Raw genomic sequence first — 20,022 nt, 5'->3', positions numbered from 1 at the left:
TACACACACTCACATCTATACACTCACATCCACACACACTTACATCTACACGCACACACTCATAACCCACATCCACACACACGCACTCACTCACATCCACACACACTCACATCCACATGCACACTCACATCCACACACACACACTCACTCACATCTACACACACTCACATACACACGCACACTCACATCCACACACACACACTCACATCTACACACACACATCCACACACTCACTCACATCTACACACACGCACACACTCACTCAAATCTACACACGCCACATGCACACACATCTACACCCACACCCACACTCACTCAAATCTACACACACCACACGCACACACATCTACACCCACACGCACACTCACTCAAATCTACACACACCACACGCACACACATCTACACCCCCACACACACTGGATTCATTAAATTTTGGGGTATGGAGGTGAAATTAAATGCAGCACATGGAAGCTTACCGCCACCATCTAGTGGCCAGACGCAGAATAGCAGTGGCTGACAACTTGGATGAGACCTCCTGCCTAACTCAGCCCTTGTAGGGGCACCTTAAGAGAATCAGGAATATACCACAACACCCTCAGGCCATTCATTCAGATCATGGTTTTTTTCTTATTTATTTATTTATTTATTGCCTATCCCGAAACGCCCTTAAGAAGATGGTAGTGAACTAAACACACTCTCTTCTGGAGGAACACAGTGGGAGAGAGCGAGTGAGCAGTTGAGGTTCTGAGCCCGGTTTGAGCTATTGAAGCCCTTCTGACAAAGATGCTCTGACAATCCTATTGGGAACAATTTCAGGGTATAGAACCAGAAACAATGGAGGAACAAGAATTTCATTTTAAGCTACTATTCAGGAGAAGAGGACATCAGAAAAGGACACTGTGCCTTTGTAACTATGGTGTTTATGTGGCTAGACCATGCGAGTTCTGGTCAATGTTTAAAAATAATTTAGAGACACCACACAGTAACAGGCCCTTCCAGCCCACAAGTCTATGTGGCCAAAGGACACACGTGACCAATTAACCAACTAACCCAGTACTTTGAAGGGTGGGAGGAAACTGGAGCACTCAGAGGAAACCCACACAGACACAGGGAGAACATGCAAACTCCTCTCAGACAGCAGTGGATTGGAAGTCAGGTTGCTGGTGCTGTAATAGCTTTGTGTCCAAATATTTCTTACCAAACTGGATTCAAGTTCAAATTTATTATCATCTGACTGGACGTCACCAACCTGATGAAATAGCATTTCCATAGACCACGGTGCGCACTCATACGCAATACATAGTTATCATAAGTAAAACACAAAAACTTGCAGACACCGTGGGTGAAGTGAAAACACAATCTTGGAGAAACTCAGCAGGTCAAATATAGGAAAGGTAAAAATACATCACCGACATTTCAGGCTTGAGCCCTTCATCAAACTATGGAAAAATGTCAGCAGGGAGGGGAGGTGTGGTCGCAAAGGCAGGAGGCGATAGGTGGAGAAGGGAGGGAAGAGACAGCAGTGATCAAGGGGAGGGGGAGGGAAGGGGGGAGGGGGAAGAGGAGAGTAGGTTAGCAGAAACCAGAAAAGTCTATGTTAATGCTATCTGGCTGGAGGGTGCCCAGACGGAAAATCAGGTGTCGTTCCTCCAATTTGTGGGTGGTCTTAATGGAATAGTACTTAAGTCCATGGACTGATATGTGAGTGTGGGAGTGTGACACAGCACTGAAATGGTTAGCTACTGGGAGGTCTGTAGCAGACGGAGTGGAGGGGCTCAGCGAAGCGATCTCCCAATTTGCACCCAGTCTCTCCGATGTATATATATATAAAGGACACTGCTTGACCTGCTGAGTTTCTCCAGCTTTGTGTGTTTTTAACTTCAACACAGTGTCTGCAGATTTTCGTGTTGACTTCCAATGTTATTACAGTGCCAGGGACCTGGGATTGAATCCGGTGCTGTCTGAAAGGAGTTTGTATGTTCTTCCTGTGGGCGCTCTGGTTCCCCACCACCCTCCAGGTTAATTGGTGTATTTGGGCAGCCCGGGATCGTGGGTCAGAAGGGTCTGCTACCGTGCTGTAATTTGAAATTAAAATTAAAAATATTTTGGGGAGATTTACTCAGTTACAGGATATCATAGTCTGCGGAAAGAACCTATTTCCCAGCCTGGCAGTCCTGATTTTGATGCTTCCGTACCTTCTTCCTGATGACGATGGGTCAAAGATACTGTGTCCTGGATAGAAAGGATCTTTTGGAATTCTTAGAAGACCCTTTCCAATCTGACCTTGAAGAAGGGCTCAGGCCCAAATCGTCGCTTATATATCTTTACTTCCTATGGGCGCTGTGAGATCTTCTGAGTTTCTCCAACATTTCTGTGTTTTTACAGACATTTCCCCCTTGGACCACTCACATACTCCTGAAGAGAGGGAAAGAGGGAGGGTAGATCGAAGGAAGGGGGAGGAACACGGAAGTATTAGATTTCTCTGGCAAATGTTAATGCTGAGTGAAGCATGAAAGTTTGCAGATGCTGAGATTGTAGTTAAAACACACACAGAAATCCTATGAGGTAATAAGCAAAAAGTAGAGAGGCATCTTAATTTGAAGACGAGAGGGAAAGGGGGAGTAGACTGACCAACACCCAGAAGGTGTTCATTGGATAAGATGAGGAGAGGTGAAAATTGATTTTGGCTCTGTGAAAGGAGAAAGAGGGAAGGGAGAGAGAGAACTTGAGGAAAGGAGGCAGATGGGAGAAGACGGGACAGGAAGGTTTAACAGAAACCGGAAAAGCCAGTGTTAATGCCATCCAGTTGGAGGGCACCCAGCGGGAATATGAGATGTTTCTCCTCCAATTTGCACTGGCCTCAGACCATGGGCAGACGTGTCGGCAAGGGAATGGGGTGGGGAATTGAAACGGGTGGGCACTTGGAGAGCCACGCTATTGCGGTGGACAGCCAAGGGGCTCATGTTTGTGCTGATTATGGAGAATGGATGCTAAAGTACTGTCGACCGATCTCCAGGAGACTTCGTGATAAGGCTGTACAATCCTGAACAAAGTTATGAGGTCGATCCAAACAAGTGCTCGCCTAACGATGCATTGGAAAACCAATCGAATATGATGGAAAGCTGTGAAGATGCATTCAGTCGAATAATGGACTCCCAATGGTAAGTTCCTCACACCAAAGGTGTCGGCTTCAAAACCCTTCCGTTAATTCAAAACGTTCCTCGTGCCTAGATTCCTGCATTCCAGGAATCTATCTTGCTTGAAAATGTCTCAAAATTCAGCATTTCAGTTGCACTTAACATGCCCCGTCCCTTTGAGGATTCGAAATGAATTGCTGACCGTGACATGTACCGAGATACAACGTGAAGCTTTGGACGCACAGGAGACTTTCAGATGTTGGAAACAAAGCCAGGCACAATCTGCTTGAGGAACTCTGCGGCAGTGAGAGAAGAGAGAATAGTTGTCGCTTCCAGCCAAGACGTCGTGTGCAATTTGCTCTGTTGTCAATCCCTCTTGCGTTGACGTGACGTGTTCATGACAATAAGTTCTGATTCTGCAGCAGGCCCAGATAAAAGACCTCGCAGTAATTGACCGTCCTGTCACAGGTCGAACAAGGGGAGAGAAAATTCCAAAGGTTTATAGGCTCAAATGATTTCCTCCTCCTTTCTATCTAAGCTGTAAAGAGTACCACACAGGGACAGGCCCTTCGGTCCACAATATCTGTGCTGAACAGAATGCCACATTAAACTAAATCTCTTTATTCCCTGTATTCTTGGGTTAGACCAAGGGTGACCAACCCTTTAATTTTTAATTAACAGAGTTAACAGAGGGTTTAATTTTATTTTAGGTATTTAGGTCAGCACAACATTGTTGGCCAATGGGCCTGTACTGTGCTTTATTATTCTATGTTCTGTATTCTATATAATAGAAGGGCTGAAGGGTCTGTTTCTGTGCTTTCTTGAGATCAGAGGCCCCCTTTAGTAGCCTGGGAACTTGCTTGGCGATCCAAGAGCCCAAAGACTGCTAGCATCGCCCATTTGATTCAGGTGGAACCTGTCCGTGGGCCACTTTCAACCCTATTTGAGTCAGTGGACCACGAGAGCGGAAGAGGACATTGCGGAGACTTGATGTCCCGTCCACTCATACCTCTGCAGCCCTGTGCCGAGCCCCCCGTGGTCTCTGCTGGTTTCCATGCCCCACCGGATCTCCAGCTGGGCGCTGCCCTCACCAGGGTTGTACCTAGGGTATGGCAGACATGGGACATACCCGGGGCGCTACTTGCAGGGGGGCCACGAAGGGGGGGGGGATCCACTTGAAGGCCACACCCCTCCACACTCAGCACTGCCACCACCAACCTGGACACACAAGGAACACACACCTACTTGGTACACTCATCCTCTTTCCTCGTCCTCTCGTTCGCTCTCAATTATACAATGCCAAATACAACATGGTGGCCACAAAGGCCAGCTCTCGCGAGACTTCCTTGATGCCATTTATTTTGACCACTACTGGGCCTAGGCGCTCTCTTGTGCTGGCCCTCACCAACCTTTGCACGTGTCTCACTTTCAGTGGCTTCCCGGACGAGTTGCGGCAGGTGTTCGCAGCCTGGCAGCAAGAGTGTGTGAAGCGGGGCAAGGCGGACATTGGGCAGAGGATGATCTGTGCCTCACTGTTTCTGCGGTTCCTGTGTCCAGCGATCATGTCTCCCAGCCTCTTCAACCTTACCCAGGAGTACCCCAACGACAGCACAGCGCGGACCCTCACTCTCATTGCCAAGGTCATTCAAAACTTGGCCAACTTGACCAAGTAGGTGCTGTCTTGCATTGTTTATTATCATGGGAACCGGGACACAATGTGAAGCTTTTTTGTACGTGCTATCCAGGTGTGGTGGGAGAACAAATTGAAGGTTCAAAGTTTCCTTTCATTGTCACATATCGAAAGAAGCATGATCTACAGTATAAATTCATGAAATAGTCAGGTTTTTTTGGACCAATTTTTCAGGTCAAATTTGTGGGGGGGGGGGGTCAACTTTTACACAGGGATTCCAAGGGGAACAGAGAGTGAGTTTGCCCATGGCCCAGGTAGGCCGTGTGACTTAAGATGTCGTTCATTAACTGTGAGTGGGTCTGAAATTGATTGACAAGGTGGTGTCATTTGGCATGATGTCTGGGCCCTCCAGGTTTCAAGCACGTGGAAAATCCTTTTGTCATGACCAGCTCCCTGTCTGATCTGTTGAGTAATCCTTCAGGTTACACCAGACAAGTCAACCTCCTCTTAAGTATAGCAAAGTAATGCAAAAATTAAAAATAAATGCAGTGTATGCTGTATCAGTAAGTCAAAGAGAGCAGGGTATAATGTTTCTATCATTAATCTAGGGAGAACTACTGAAATTAAATGTATTTTTAATTTAGACGTACAGAACGGTAACAGGCCCTTCCACCCAGCGAGCCTGTGCCACCCAATTAACCTACAGATCCCGAATGCATTTGAAAGGTGGAAGGAAACTGGAGCACCAGGAGGAAACCCATGCTGTGATTGCATTGTGCTGGCCGCTGCACTAACCATGCTGTTTATTGAATACAGGGACAATATAATTGGATGAGTGCAAATTAGTGTTTGCTTGATAGTCGGTGTGCACCGAAGGGCTGAAGGGCCTGTTTCCATCCTGTACGCTCTCCCCTCCCCTATTGAATTAATTGATCCACATTCTGCTGGGTTTTGGATGCTGTTGGGTTAAGACGAGTGAAGACTTGGCCTAAATAGCCCACTAACATCACTTGGGGGGGGTGTGGACCGTATCGGGTGACACCATCAGAGGGGGTGACATCAAAATGACTGTCTATAAATATTTTTGTGCAGTGTTTCAGGAGAAATTTACTAATTTTTATAAAAATATCCCTGTAGTTATAACAACAAAAACATTTTCCGTAAGTCCAGCTGACAAGTATGAATGGTACCAACAAGGCTAAAACTCGATACTCATTTATTTTCTGAACCTTCTAATGCCCTCCGGTCAGACCCCTCCCACCCCCACCCCACTGCTTAGTGCTGGCTCTGCCCCACCGCCCCCCAGCTACCGCCGCTACCCCCTACCCCAGCTCAGTGTTGCTGCCGCCACCCTGGACATACAATGAACACACACCTATTACTTCTGCACTCGGTACACTCGTCCATGGGTGGGGGGGGGGGGGGGGGTCGTGATGCCATTGTAAATAGCAGCAATCCCTTCACAAGTGGATTCAATTCCACACCCCATTCCCAAATCGACGTGTCTGTCCATGGCCTCATGCACTGCCATACTGAAGCCATATTGGAGGAACAACACTAATAATCCATCCAACCATTATCATCGACTTCTCCGGTTTTGGTTCGGCCCCTTACTGCTCTCTCTCTCTCTCTCTCTCTCTCTTTCTCTCTCTCTCTCTCTCTCTCTCTCTCTCTCTCTCTCAATCTCTCTCTCTCACTCTCTCTCTCTCTCTCTCTCCCTCTGTCTCCCTTTCCTCCAGACCCCCACCCCCTCCGTCTCCATTCAAAGAGCTAACACCCTTCCCCATCACTCCTCAGTTTTTTTTCCCTTCTGCCCTCACACCTACAAACACCCCTGACCTGTTAGACTGTGCTCCTCTCCCTGGCCTTTCTTCCCTTCTCTCCTCTCCTCTCCCCACCTGCCTGTTTTTAGCTTAAACCTTGATGAAGGTTTCAAGCCTAAAACATTGGTTACCCATTACTTCCTACGTCTGCTGCGAGATCTGCTAAATATTTTCAGTAATTTTTGTGTATTGCACCATAATCACACCATCTGCAGATTTCCTGTTTAACTGTATTCTTGCTGTGACCTGCCCCTGCAGTCTTTTTCACCCAGTGAGCTGCTATTTTAAACAAAGCTGTTGTGCTTTTGCAAACTTGGTTTTCAATGGGAGCTTATGTTATCAGAGTCCAGGCTTGTCTGCTTTGTTTGAAGAAAAGTGTCAACAAGAGTTTGACAATAGGGCCTTTCAAGCTGCCATGTAAAATGGGGTTAACCAGGCAATTTGTCAGGTTAGCGCCCCATTCACGTAGCATCTTGAAAGGGTCCGACCTGTCAGCTTGGTCCAAATCCACCTCGGAGGTGGTCAGGGAATGCAGTTAAACTTACTTAGGTCTCGTGTATCAGGGGCTTGAACAGGAAAATGGTCGACCCCGTTACTCCTGTGACATTAGCTCTTGCTGAAGTGCTTGCCACGATCGGGAGGGGGTGGAGAGAGGGGTCACTGCTGTGGTGGGGAGAGGAGAGGGGTCGCTGCTGCGGTGTGGGGGGGGGGGGAGAGGAGAGGGGTCGCTGCTGTGGAGGGGGTAGAGTGGGAGGCCGCAAACTGCCACTGCTGTGAACGCCACTCCAGTTGTGACGGCTCAACGTTCGCGGAAGCGGGATGTTGCTGGGGGGGTGGGGCTGCGATTGATGGGGTGGGTGTTGATTGACGGTGGGGGTTGCGATGGATGGGGGGAAGGGTGACTGATGGAGATGGTGATTGAAGGTGGGTGGTGGACTAATGGGTGGGGGGGGGGGGAGGTGACTGACGGCCGGTGGGGAGGGTGGTGGGGGAGATTTATCGATAGTTCCCGTGAGTGTGTGACGATTCGGGTTGGCGATTTAATGGGTCCACCCCCCTGCAGCTTAAAAGGTGCTGGAGGCACCTTTGCCCCAGTAATCGGACCTGGGTCCCAGGAGGGTCACCTGGGTGCTGCAGCTTAAACGTGTCTAATGAGAACAATGCACAAAAGTGCTGGGGAAACTCAGCAGGTCACGCAGCATCTTGAGGAAGTAACGTTTAACCAAGGTTTTGCTCCTGAGGCAAACATTAAACATAAAGCAAAGCAGGCATCCAAACAAAAAAGGGGGGATGCGAGGAGAAGAGGGAGGAAGGGGCAAGGTTGAGGTGCAAGATACCATAGGTTGAAATGGCTGGTAGAGTAGAAGAGAGTAAAAGGTGAGTGGAGATAGGGACCCAGAAATACTGGAGGAACTCAGCCGGTCTTGCAGTCATAGGAGGTAAAGATATATCACTGACGTTCCGGGCAAATATAAACCAAAAATGCAACAACAATAGCGTGGATCTCACAGTGGTCACCCATGTCATGTCTGCCCATGGTCACATGCACTTCCAGACAAATGGGAGGAACAACACATCATCTTCCGTCTGGACGCCCTCCAACCGTATGACATTAACATTGACCTATCTATCTGGTTCTGTTAAACCTCCCTACCACCCCCCTGCCCCCCACCCCCCACCAATTCTTCCCTCTAGCTCCCTCTCTCTTCCCTTTTCCCTCTTTCTCCTTTGGCAAAGCCGAAATCAATTCTCACCTTTCCTCTTATCATCTCTAATTAACATCTATTGTGGTCTTTAATTAAGATGCCTTCCTGCTTTTGTGTGGGTAATATATCTTTACCTCCCATGGACGCTGTGAGACTGGCTGATTTCCTCCAGTATTTCTGTGTGTTTTTACTGAGTATAAAAGCTGAGAAGGGGACTAGGAAGCTCTCTGAACGGAGAGAGAAGGGACGGGAGGACAGAAAGATATGGGGAAAGAGAGAGACTCAGGGAGGGGTTTAATGGAAACTGGAAAAGTCAATGTTAATGCTGTCTTGTTGGAAAATCCCCATTCGGAATACAAGGTGTTATTCTTCAAATTTGCTGATGGGGTGTGGAATGAAAATGGATGGCTACTGGGAGGTCCTTATTACTGCAGTGGCAGAGCAAAAGTGCTCAATGAAACAAAATCTGCGCCTTTCCAGTTCAACTGATCATGTAGATGTGGTAGTTGGAAAGTGGGCCTGTGTGGAATGTTCAAGATCTATCTTCATGGCACATCATTCCCAGAGATTGCTGAACTCAGGTTTGTGCTTGCCACACAGGTTTGAAGACAAGGAAGGGTACATGACCTTCATGGATGACTTCCTGGTGTCAAACGGGGAGAACATGAAAACCTTCCTGACGAACATTTCCAATTCAATGCCTAACATGAACAGCTCGGAGTTTGAAGGCTGCATCGACCTCGGGCTTGAACTTTCCATCCTGCACTCCCTTCTCTGTGACATCATCCCTCGCCTGGACGAGGTACTGCTCTCTCATATCAGTCCTGGTTCCACCATGGGTATATCTAGTCTTGGTTCCACCATGAATGAGTAGTCAAGGTAGATGTCCTGCAGGAGCTGTGGTTGGTCATTTTTGGCCATTTAGTTTAATTCTCCAAGACTGAGGAGAATCCAAAGGAAATTTCCAACAACTTGCCTGGGATTGAACTTTGTCATCAAATTATGCAAGAATGGAAACAGGTCCTTTGGACCAGAGGCTATCAAGCTACAATTTATATCACCCAATTTTATTTTCCGTACTTTCAACCCAACTCTACCAATAACACTGGACAACAAAGACTTTCTGAACACTTTTGGCATGTATGGATTTTGGACTGTTGATCATGAATATTAATTTAAAATTCTTCTATTTTAAATATAGTTATAACCGATTTTCTGATTCCAACGTCATGTCTTGTTAGAGAGTGCCCAGTCAGAATACAAGGCGTTGTTCCTCAAATTTGCTGATGGTTTGGCAGTGCAGGAGGATGGGGTTGATGTGTGGAATGAAAATGGATGGCCACTGGGAAGCCCCTGTTACTGCATTGGACAGAGCAAAAGTGTTCAATGAAACAAAATCTGCGTCTTTCCAGTTTAACTGATCATGTAGATGTGGTAGTTAGAAAGTGGGCCAGTGTGGGTCTACTGGTATATTGCCCACAAAACAAACTGTTTTGGTCAGTTCAAGAATACCTGGGCAAGTGCTATGCAAATATGGTCTTAGACCAAGGCATGCTTAATCAGGATAGATGCAGGCAGGCTAGAAAGGCAGCTCGCATATACAGATGCCGTGCAGTACATTTATGATTTTTACATAATGGAGAATTTTCAAAAATTCCTGCAACGGGGGCTATATAAAACGTTCGTGGCTCATTCCCGTTCCGAAATTTTTCCTGCGGCAGCCCTGGGCATTTTTACAGACTGCCTGCAGTCTGAACTGAACTGCCGGCAGTCCACCGCAATAGGCTAATGAATATGGCGTGCACGACATGTCATTGATGACGTCGACGCAGTGGCACTGTATGTCACATGCAGGGCTTACCTCATGGTCGACGTCAACCCACGTCCAGCCTTTGAAACTACCGCGATTCAGGTATGCAGTGTTAACATCCTTCCGGGGTGAACGGCCACTCCGTAAGGTAAGTGCAAAAATTATCGATGGGAAATTATCGCAACGGCTGTGAAAAACCATAAATGATTAAACACTGGCATCACCTACTGCTCCTAGAACGCTTCCACCAGCGTTGTCTCTGTTCCATCCTCAACATTCATTGGAGCGACTTCATCCCTAACATCGAAGTACTCGAGATGGCAGAGGCCGACAGCATCGAATCCATGCTGCTGAAGATCCAACTGCGCTGGGTAGGTCATGTCTCCAGAATGGAGGACCATCACCTTCCCAAGATCGTGTTATATGGCGAGCTCTCCACTGGCCACCGAGACAGAGGTGCACCAAAGAAGAGGTACAAGGACTGCCAAAAGAAATCTCTTGGTGCCTGCCACATTGACCACCGCCAGTGGGCTGATATCACCTCAAACCGTACATCTTGGCGCCTCACAGTTCAGCGGGCAGCAACCTCCTTTGAAGAAGAACGCAGAGCCCACCTCACTGACATAAGACAAAGGAGGAAAAACCCAACACCCAACCCCAACCAACCAATTTTCCCTTGGAACCGCTGCAACTGTGTCTACCTGTCCCGTATCGGACTCGTCAGCCACAAACGAGCCTGCAGCTGATGTGGACATTACCTCTCCATAAATCTTCGTCCGCGAAGCCAAGCCAAAGAAAGAAACACATGTTCTTCAGGCAATAGCACAGTGAGTGCACCTAACAGTAGCATCTATGGTCTTCAGGAAGGTTCAATACAGCAGAAATGTCTTGTCAATGTCGCAACAGCTGCGATACTTGTAACAATTAGTGGTGAGTATAGATTTTAAAGTTAAATTCAATAAAAGATCATTTAATGTTTCTCCAACTTCCAATGTGCTGCGGCAAATCTGAAATTATCTTTGTTTTCTGCTCGAAGTTGTCTGTCATAATCCCCAATTTTTTTTTCAAGAAGCAAACCTTTTGAAAATGGTTGGTATCCAGTGTCACCGACACACTAGAGCACACATGTCAAACTCTGGCCTGCGGGCCAAATTTGGCCCGCAATATAATTATATTTGGCCCGCAAGATCATTTCAAAAATGTATTAGAGGTGGCCTGCTGGCCGCCGCGCCAGTATAGCGCATGCACAGTAATACAACAAATCCCAGAATGCATTGCTGTCAGCCTGCTAATCGCCCCCACCTCCTCTGTTTACGTTGCAGGGTCTCACCTTGGACTCTGGTTTTGGGGCCTGACCGGTGTCAGGGGAAGCCAAGGCCGCTTCCCAGCGCCCGGAACCGGAGGCCTCGGGCCTGACCTCGCCAGGACCGTTGCCCACTCCCCCTCCCTGCCGCAGGCCGATCCGCGACTCACGGTGACGGGGCCGCTGATTCGCCGAGATGCCGCCCTGAGCGAGAGCCGATGCCCCCGCACTGTCGTTGATCAACCCGATCGCCCGCAAACCCCGCCCTCCCGCACACAGGCCTGAGTAAGTATTATAAACTTTAATCTCAGGATAAAATGATCTTCCAATAGTTTCATGTCACAGTGATAAATATATTCCTGGTTAAAAATGGTCCTGCACCTGGATACAAGCTCATTAGGCATAAAACTTGAAAAGTGTGTAAATCAAAGGATATCTGTACCAATGGAAAAAGGGCATGGCAAATAACCCTGCTAGAGTTCATGCCCACAATCAGTCACCCATTTGATTGTTTCAGGAATCATGTTATTCTCCCACATTCTCAATAGCCCTCAGATTTTACTATTCGACAGCACACTAGCAACATTTGACAAATCCTCTATAGAGAAATATTATTTATTGAATATTTTATTTCTCATTTGTTAATGCTTCTGGAAAGAGTTTATCCAAAACTATTATTAAACATTTATTTTAATAAGAAAAAGTTTAACATTACATATGTTGAAAGAAGAGAAAACATGCAGATGTTGTTGAAAATTTTCACTAAATATTTAGTTCGGCCCTCGACTTAGTCCAAGTTTTTAATTTTGGCCCTCCGTGAATTTGAGTTTGACACCCCTGCTCTAGAGCAACACGCAGAGTGCTGGAAGAATACAGAGCATCATGACAGTCAAGGTTTTGGGATGGAACTCTACACATTTGGGCAGTGGTTCTCAACCTTTTCTTTTCCCCACTTGCATACCACCTTAAGTAATCCCTTGCTAAGCACAGAGCATCTATGATGTAGGATGCATAGGCTGGGTAATTAGTAAGTTGGTATGTGAGTGGAATAAAGAAAGGTTGAGAACCACTATACTAGGGGCAATTTATAATGGGCAAATAACCTTGAAAACAACATGGTTTGGGAAACTGGAAGTCCCAGCCAAGTCCCAAGCAGACATGTGAGAGACGTGTAAACTCCACATAGAGAGTCAGGATTGAATCCAGGTGTCTGTGGTGTGGAGAGACTTGCTGCTGTAGAGAACAAGAAAATTGAATGTTCTTCAAGGATGAATCAGTCTGATTCAGGCTGGGACCTGGTTAGAAACTTGTTAATGTACCAAGTTGGTATTTTCCCAGACTACGGTGCCAAGTGTGTGAATACCAACATGGAGTTCTTTGGGGATTGGCATTGCTGAATAACACAAGGGCAATGAGATCATAAGGAAGAAGGAGTCAGCCATCTGGCCCATCGAACCTCCTCTTCTGTTCAATAAGGCCAAAGCCAATCTTGAGTGTGGTCTCAGCTCTACTTCCCCGCCTGTTTCCCCCAAACCTTTAATTTGCCCCCCCCCATTCTTCACGGATGAATTCCTCATTGCTGAGGGAGCTTTGTTACGGGTTTGGGATCTTGTTGTGGTGGAAAGGAGGGACAACATTTTTTTTCAGAAGGTTTGCTTCCTGAAAGAAATTGGGGATTGTGATAGAAATTTTCAAGATGAATGCAAAGATAATTTCAGATTTGCTATATCATGTAGAAAGTTGGAGAAACATCAGCTTTTATTGAATTTAGCATTTTTTAATTGCATAATGATGCTGACACGTTGCGTTAGTTCAACTGGCCTTAAAACGTTCTGCTGCTGATGTTTGTTTGTACTCAGTATCTGATATTTCTCATGCCAGTGTCCAATAATAGTTGACCAGCACTGATGGATACCACTTTTCCATGGTCGCAAGGTCCTGGTGAAACCTTCCACTGTGTTCATCACCGACGGCACCAGGATCAGCAGGGAAGACGTCCAAGTGCGAATGCAGGAAATGAATTTTCAACGACACGTTGCACCTCACGGTTTTGTCTGCTTGAAGTTGACTTAAAATATGACAGGAAATCTTAAAAATAGAAGAGATTAAAAAAAGTGTTTTTTAACCATTTAAAGAAAAAAAACATCGAGCAACATTTTAAGGTGATTTTCACGATCAACAGTCCAAAATCCATAAAATACACCCAGGAAGAAAAATCTTGGTGAGTCCTCTGGATAACACATGGTTAGTTTTACTTTTTATTCCAGATTGTTTCATTAAAGTTCATTTAAATCCCAAGCTGTGGGCGGAACTTGGCCCGATAAGATTGCTGTGTTTGTGACTTGCAGACATGCTGATGAACCCCGAACTGTCGCTAACGTTTTCCCTTTTACCGTCTCTTTCCAATGATCATCCCATCACGTCATTTACAGCACAAACTCAACAAGCTGAAGCCTCTCCCTGACATCCTCAATGCGATTACCCATTCCATAGAGAATCCACACACACCGCTGATACATCAACCAGAATGCAGGTATGGCTGGTTAATTATGAAGAGACAAAGGCTTCCAACATTTCTCCACTTTTTAATTCACAATTATTAAAAAAAAAGACTGCTCAGTCTCAAGATATATGGGCATATTTAAGATTGAGAGGTTCTTGATTAGCCAGGACATCAAAGGCTATGGGGAGAAGGTCGGGCAGTGGGGCTGAGTGAGAAAGTAGATCAGCTCGTGATTGAATGGTGGGGACAGATGGAATGGGCTGAATGGCTTACTTCTGCTCCAAAGTTTCACATGGTCTTATTAATCAAATTTTGGCATTTATAAAGTGTAGCTGAATTATGTTTAGTAACAATACCAACCCCTGTACATTCAAAGTATTAACATCTTGGCTGAGTCTGGAACTCAAGAGTGTGAGATGGGCCACAACCTTTCCCCCTTCTTGCTCTTTCAATTAGTGAACACCTCATATCTGTCGAAGAGACTTGGAACCACAAAACATTATAGCACAGAAACAGGCCTTTTGCTCTTATAGACTGTGCCAAACTATTTTTTTTGCCTCGTCCCACTGACCTGCAATAGGACCATATCCCTTCATACCCCTTCCATCTATGTACCAGTCCAAATTTTTCTTAAATGTTAAAATTGAGCCCATATTCACCACTTCAGCTGGCAGCTCATTCCACACTCTCACTGCTCTCTGTGTGAAAAATTTCCTCCTCATGTTCCCCTTAAACTTTTCCCCTTTCACCCTTAACCCATGTCCTCTGATTTGTATCTTACCTACCCTCAGTGGAAAAACAGTCTACTTGCATTTACTCAATCTATCATTCATTCATGTGTCTTGCCATTCGGCGTGGACGATCATGTCTCTCCATCCGTCATTATCGCTGACCCCCTGAATTGTAGATGCTGCCTCCCCTATTCTCCATCAGTGAAAGATCCATCTTTGAGCTGAGACCATGATCAATGTTGAGTTCATGATTATACAAGGGAAAAATACTGCAGTGGTTTCCTGTTGCTGTCTTCAGTTGCAGTGTCCGTACTGGACAGGTAAATCCTGGCCATTGATCAGCAGATTCATCTTCCCAGCTTTTTTAGTTTTTCAATTTGTAGAATCTGCTTGTATGAACCATCCACCATCTGCAAACCATAGCTTCACCTGACCCTGATTGGGAGGCTAAACAGAGACTACACCTTGCCCAAGGGTGACCTGTAGGCTATCAGACAGAAGGTGCACCTTACTCCTTCTTTTGCTCCTACTATTCTCTGTGTAAAAAGACTTACCCTGACATCTCCTATAAACTTGACTGCACTCATGTACCTAAGCTAAGGTGTTGGGGGGGGGTGGGAGGGCAGCTCTCTGATAAGAGAGGGAAGAGGGAGCAGGAGGAAAGGAGAGAGAGAGAGAGAAAAAAAGAGAGAAGGACAGGAAAGAAAGGGGTGAATGGAAATTGGAGAGGTCACGGTTCAATTCTCTTCCAGCTCTTACAACCGGGAGGACAAACCCACCTACGTGGCCCCCAGGGACGTTCCCGCAGTCAGCGCTTCCTTGCTGAGCTTGCAGAAGTCCACCGCAGAGGAGCAGCAATTGGACTGCGGCAGATTGCCAAGCAACAGTGCGGCCACCGTCAAGCGGACCCAGAGTGCCCCGGCACGCAAGAGGCCCAGCCTGCTGCAGAAGCAGTCAACCTGGCAGTCTGGCCTTGGCAAGGGAGGTCAGCCCGACCAGGACACCGTCGCCAACATGCGGGACAGGCCCTACAGCACCTTGACCAAGATGCCGAGTTCTGGAGGCCACTCCATGAAGTCACCTCACTCCCGCACACACATCAGCCTCCGTCCGAAAATGCAGGTAACTGATCACTCCACCCCAGCAAGCTTCACTCGGCCAGCTGGCACGAATTTCCATTGTAGCAATCTGAAAAATGGATTAATATTTTCAACAAAATGTCTGTCAAAGGGGCATGGATGCAGTAAATAGTCAAAGGAGATGGGAATCTAAAACTAGAGGGCATAGAGTTGAGGGGAGAGAAAAATTATTTAAACAGTAAATGAGCAACAGAGTCCACAAAATAAAAGCAGTGAGTGTGTGGAAGGAGCCGCCAGAGGAAGTGGGAGAGGCGAAGACCATTGCAATGTTTAAAGGGCATTTAGATTGTACAGGAACCTTTGATTTTCTCACTCACATACCACCTTACTAACCACAGAGCACCTCTGCCATAGATACTCAGTGGCTAGTAAGGGATTATTTAATATGGTAAGTGAGTGGAAAAAAAAAGATTGAGATCCACTGGTTTAGAGGGATGTGGACCCAGCGCTGGCAAATGGGACTTGGGTAACCACTTGGTCGGCACTGAAATCTAAATGAAAAGTGGTCATCCTAGGCCTGTGGTTTTCAACCTTTTCTTTCCGCTCACATCCCACTTTAATTATTCCCTATGCCATTGGTGCTCTGTGATTAGTAAGGGGTTGCTTAAGGTGGTAGGTGAGTGGAAAGGAAAAGTTTGAAAACCACTGTTTTAATTGTCCCTAATTGACTCGTTATGTGCACGGTCTCAGAACTCCAAAGGAAATGGGCCAATTTTTCTCAAGCAAAATATTTCAGAAACAGTTGGGTCTAGAGCAGTGGTTCTCAACCTTCCCTTCCCACTCACCTACCACCTTAAGGCCATCACAGATGCTAATCACAGATTAGCATCAGGATTACTTGAAGTGGGATGCGAGTGGAAACAAAAAGGTTGTCCTAGGCCAATAAAGAATTCAATCTAGTTCAGTGGTTCTCTACCTTTTTCTTTTCACTCACATCCCACTTATTAACCAGAGAGCACCTGTGGCATCCTATGCCTTAGATGCTCTGTGGTTCCTGAGGGACATGTGAGTGGCAAAAAAATGTTTGAGAGCCACTGTACTAAATCAAATTTTTGGGCCTGAGGCCTTTACCAAGGTATGAGCAAAATGTGGTGAGGGGGAGGGGAAGGGGAGGAGTACAGTCCCACAGGTGGAGAAGGGAGGGAGGGCATAAGAGAAAATAGGGGGAATGGCTCTGTGAATGGAGAGGGAAGGGTCGGAGAGCTGGAGGAAAGGAGCTAGAATGATGGGGAGGAGAGGGAAAATGGGGAGTGGGCTAGCAGAAACCAGAGAAGTTGATGTCAATGCCATCTGGTTGGAGAGCATCTAGATGCAATATTAGGTCTTGCTCCTCCAATTTACGGGTGGCCCTAGTTTGGAAGTGCATGAGGCCATGGACAGGCATGTTGGCATGGGAGTGGGGAGCAGGATTGAAATGGTTGACCTCGGTGAGATCCCTGTCACTGATGCGGACAGAGCCAAGGTACTCAGTAAAGCAATCTCCCAGTCTGCGCCCAATCTCTCCGATGTAGAGAAGGCCACAATGGGAGCACCAGATGTAGTAAATGACTCCTGCAGATTCAAGCCGTTGCTTCACTTGCAAGGGCTGTTTGGGGGGCCCCGAATGGTGGTGAGGGAGGGCAAATGTGGCACTTCCCGCGGACACAGGGGAAGACGCCAAGGGGGAGAATAATAGGAAAGGATGAATGGAGCCACTGAGGGAGCTGGGTCCCTATAGAAGGCGGAGAGGGGAGGAGAGGGGCAGATGGTGGGATCACGTTCCTGAAGAATTCAATCCAGTTAATTGTTCCTTCATTTACTGATGGTGATTGTAGCAAATTGTGATGTCTCTGGCTGAATCAAAATGAAGTGCCCATTGGTCAATTTGGTCAGTGTCATCCTCTTTGTTCTCTGCCCCACCCCACTCACTCTACAGTACCCTACCCACCTTTGTTGTATGTGGAGATCTCAGAGCAGGTGGTGTGGCGGTTAGCTTTTACAGCGCCAGCGGACCGGGCTTCAATTCTGGCTTGTCCTCCTTATGACCTGTGTGGGTTTTCTCCAAGTGCTCTGGTTCCCTCCCATGTTCCAAAGACGCATGGGGTTGGTAGGTTAATGCGGTTACATGGGTGTATTTGGGGTGTGTCTGAATGGAGGGCTGTTAGTGAATCCCATGTTATCTGTAAGGAGCGTGTACGTTCTCCCCATGTCTGCATGGGTTGCCTCCGGAAGCTCCCATTTCCTCCAACTAATTGGGTGTAATTGGGCGCCATCGGCTCTTGGGTAGAAGGGGGCTGTATGTATATGTCTAAATTAAAAATTAAATTAAATTAAAGTTAATTCCTATTGATCCATGTACCCTGGTCGCACTGACTGTTTTCTTCTTTTGACAGTCCCACCACCCCCGCTTGATGCCAGTTGATTCGTTCAGAAAGTCACAAGTTCCCTGGGAACGCAACTCTGGGATTGAGAACTGGTCCTCGCAGACGGGCTCAGAACATCATGGCAGCAAACCATTTGAGAAGGTCAGCATCAGCTCACATCTCAATGTCAACATTCTCGCTTGTATGCACTCTGGACCTGTTGGCCACATTGCATTTGTTGTCTGTGAATCTGTGGCTAAGCATGAGCTCAGTCTAATTCCTGTACATCTTTGCTATCTGAGCTAACTACTCCCAGTCTCATAAAACATTGCTATTCAAATTCTCTTCATGGCCATGGCCCTCCCCATATTAGCTCCCAAACCCTCTCTCATCTCAACACTCTGCTATTTGTGGGCTCTTGCTCTTCAAGTTTCATTGTTCCTTTCATAGTCATGTGCTAATGTATTAAAATGTAATATTCGTGATATTCTTCCATTTTTGTCTGCTGTAAGGCCAACAAAGAGTCACCATAAGCATTGCACAGTGTCCCTAACATTAGATGAAAGAGAAGCAAAAGCAAGTCCCTTCAGAGACACCGAGTGTCCATGGATTCACCTTCAGAACTTCTGCAGCCTATGCAAATGCATAGACTCCTGTTCAAACCATTGGCAGCCTGAGCTCCAGGCATGAAGCATCAGTCCTCAAAACTCACAAAATTCTTGTAGAGTAGTTTTCAGAGAATTGTTTGTTCATACGAATGATTTCCCCTTCTTGCATGGAGGTTTCAGAACACGTTCTCTTTCACGATGATATCACAAACTCAGATATGAGTCTGATGAAGTCACCACTACAATGGTTACGATTCAGAAACAGGAATGATCTTGCTTTCATTTGCCCAGAACTGGGTCAGTCACAAGTGGCTATTTAAAAGGCCAAGCGAAGCAGCAAAGTGGCCATCCCTTCTGGAGCCACTGTCAGTCTGTGTTACTCACAGAATGTTATGGTGTTTCAATCCTGTGTGACTTACAGGATGGCCAAGCACCTTCTACTGGTTTTAAAATGTCTCTGCTTCCAGTAATGTGTTCTCTGAAAATGTCTTTAATCATGTGACATGACATCATTGCTGTCTTTGAAGTTATTTCAAAGTTACTTCACATCCATTTGCTAAAAGCATATGAATGATCTCTTCCAAAAGTTTTATGAGCCAATGTCTCCGAGCTTTCTGCTGACCACAAGCAAAAACCTATTTTTGTTTAAACAGCTGCAATCTCAGTGCCCATTCTAACACCATAGGTTAAAAAGCAAAGAGCCTTATGTTTAATTAGAGATCCTCCTTGAGCAACATCATTGTCCTAGATATTCCAATGAACAAACATTTCTAGATTTATTGGGGTTGCTTTGCGACTCTGTAAATGGCTTCTCTGTAAGTGTCCCTATGTCCAAACCCACAAAATAACTTTACTAAAAATATATACAGAATTTTATATACCTAAAGATTATTAACACATTTCCATCACAGTGTGTGGTGATGCACCACTAGCCTACTGCAGGGGGCGATCTCTGTACCTGCAGACAAACTAAACCAAGCCGGCTGTCAATCAGATGACCTGAATAGACCTAACTCCTCCCGGCCAGCTGTCAATCAACTGCCCCGGATATAATCCTGAGCCAGTCACTCGGGAGCCACCAGTACAGCTACCACTGTAGCAGAGACTTTTAACTGAATAAAGCCTGTTGTATAGTCTTTCTCGAGTTTTGTGTCTGCTTCCTGCTACAGCAGTGTATCACACAGTGTAAACAAATAAAGACATGTAAACAACATGACTGTGCAACACAGAGAGCAGAAAAAAACCCAAATATTTATATATATATGTATTTTATTATTTATGTGAGTATTG

At 46.3% G+C, this 20,022-nt stretch overlaps 1 protein-coding gene across 4 annotated transcripts in view; it reads left to right on the top strand.

The window, feature by feature from the left end:
• Positions 1–20,022, top strand: part of LOC138758445 (ras GTPase-activating protein nGAP-like) — an 84,635-nt gene that overhangs the window by 58,693 nt on the left and 5,920 nt on the right. For all 4 annotated transcript variants that reach the window (XM_069927361.1, XM_069927362.1, XM_069927363.1 and 1 more), the window contains 6 exons: positions 3,017–3,161; positions 4,570–4,806; positions 8,897–9,098; positions 13,842–13,942; positions 15,396–15,765; positions 18,155–18,286. In XM_069927361.1, the coding sequence (XP_069783462.1) occupies positions 3,017–3,161; positions 4,570–4,806; positions 8,897–9,098; positions 13,842–13,942; positions 15,396–15,765; positions 18,155–18,286 (1,187 nt within the window). The remainder of the gene's footprint in view (positions 1–3,016; positions 3,162–4,569; positions 4,807–8,896; positions 9,099–13,841; positions 13,943–15,395; positions 15,766–18,154; positions 18,287–20,022) is intronic.

Source organism: Narcine bancroftii, chromosome 3, assembly GCF_036971445.1.
Source record: "Narcine bancroftii isolate sNarBan1 chromosome 3, sNarBan1.hap1, whole genome shotgun sequence".
Taxonomy (NCBI): Eukaryota; Metazoa; Chordata; class Chondrichthyes; order Torpediniformes; family Narcinidae; genus Narcine; species Narcine bancroftii.
This window is presented reverse-complemented; position numbering and strand designations above follow the sequence as displayed.